At 69.2% G+C, this 504-nt stretch overlaps 1 protein-coding gene across 1 annotated transcript; it reads left to right on the top strand.

The window, feature by feature from the left end:
- Positions 1-41: 41 nt before the first annotated feature.
- On the top strand, positions 42-479 carry GNI_243820 (hypothetical protein; the record flags this gene model as incomplete). Its single annotated transcript, XM_011136406.1, has 1 exon — positions 42-479. The coding sequence occupies one exon, from the start codon at positions 42-44 to the stop codon at positions 477-479; it is 438 nt and encodes a 145-aa protein (XP_011134708.1).
- Between the last annotated feature and the right edge of the window lie 25 nt (positions 480-504).

Genomic DNA, 504 nt, shown 5'->3' with positions numbered 1-504 from the left:
CGGCTCAGTCGGTGGGAGACCAGTGGCTTGGAGACCAGTGGATGTCGGGTCTGCTGACGGTGGGTCAGCCGATGCCGGGTCAGCCGATGTCGGGTCAGTCGACGGCGGGTCAGCCGATGTCGGGTCAGTCGACGGAGGGCCAGGCGCTGGCGGCTCAGGCGGTGGCCGCTCAGCTGACGGGGGACCAGTGGATGGAGGGCCACTGGATGCCGGATGAGGCTGTGGGGGTGCCGGATGAGGCTGTGGTGGCCCAGCCGATGGCGGCTCAGTCGGTGGGAGACCAGTGGCTTGGAGACCAGTGGATGTCGGGTCTGCTGACGGTGGGTCAGCCGATGCCGGGTCAGTCGATGTCGGGTCAGTCGACGGTGGGTCAGCCGATGTCCGGGTCAGTCGACGGAGGGCCAGGCGCTGGCGGCTCAGGCGGTGGCCGCTCAGCTGACGGGGGACCAGTGGATGGAGGGCCACTGGATGCCGGATGAGGCTGTGGGGGTGCCGGATGAGGCT

Source organism: Gregarina niphandrodes (genome assembly GCF_000223845.1).
Source record: "Gregarina niphandrodes unplaced genomic scaffold scaffold00808, whole genome shotgun sequence".
Lineage (NCBI taxonomy): Eukaryota > Apicomplexa > Conoidasida > Eugregarinorida > Gregarinidae > Gregarina > Gregarina niphandrodes.
The sequence above is the reverse complement of the archived record's forward strand: the minus strand, read 5'-3'. Positions and strand labels throughout refer to the sequence as shown.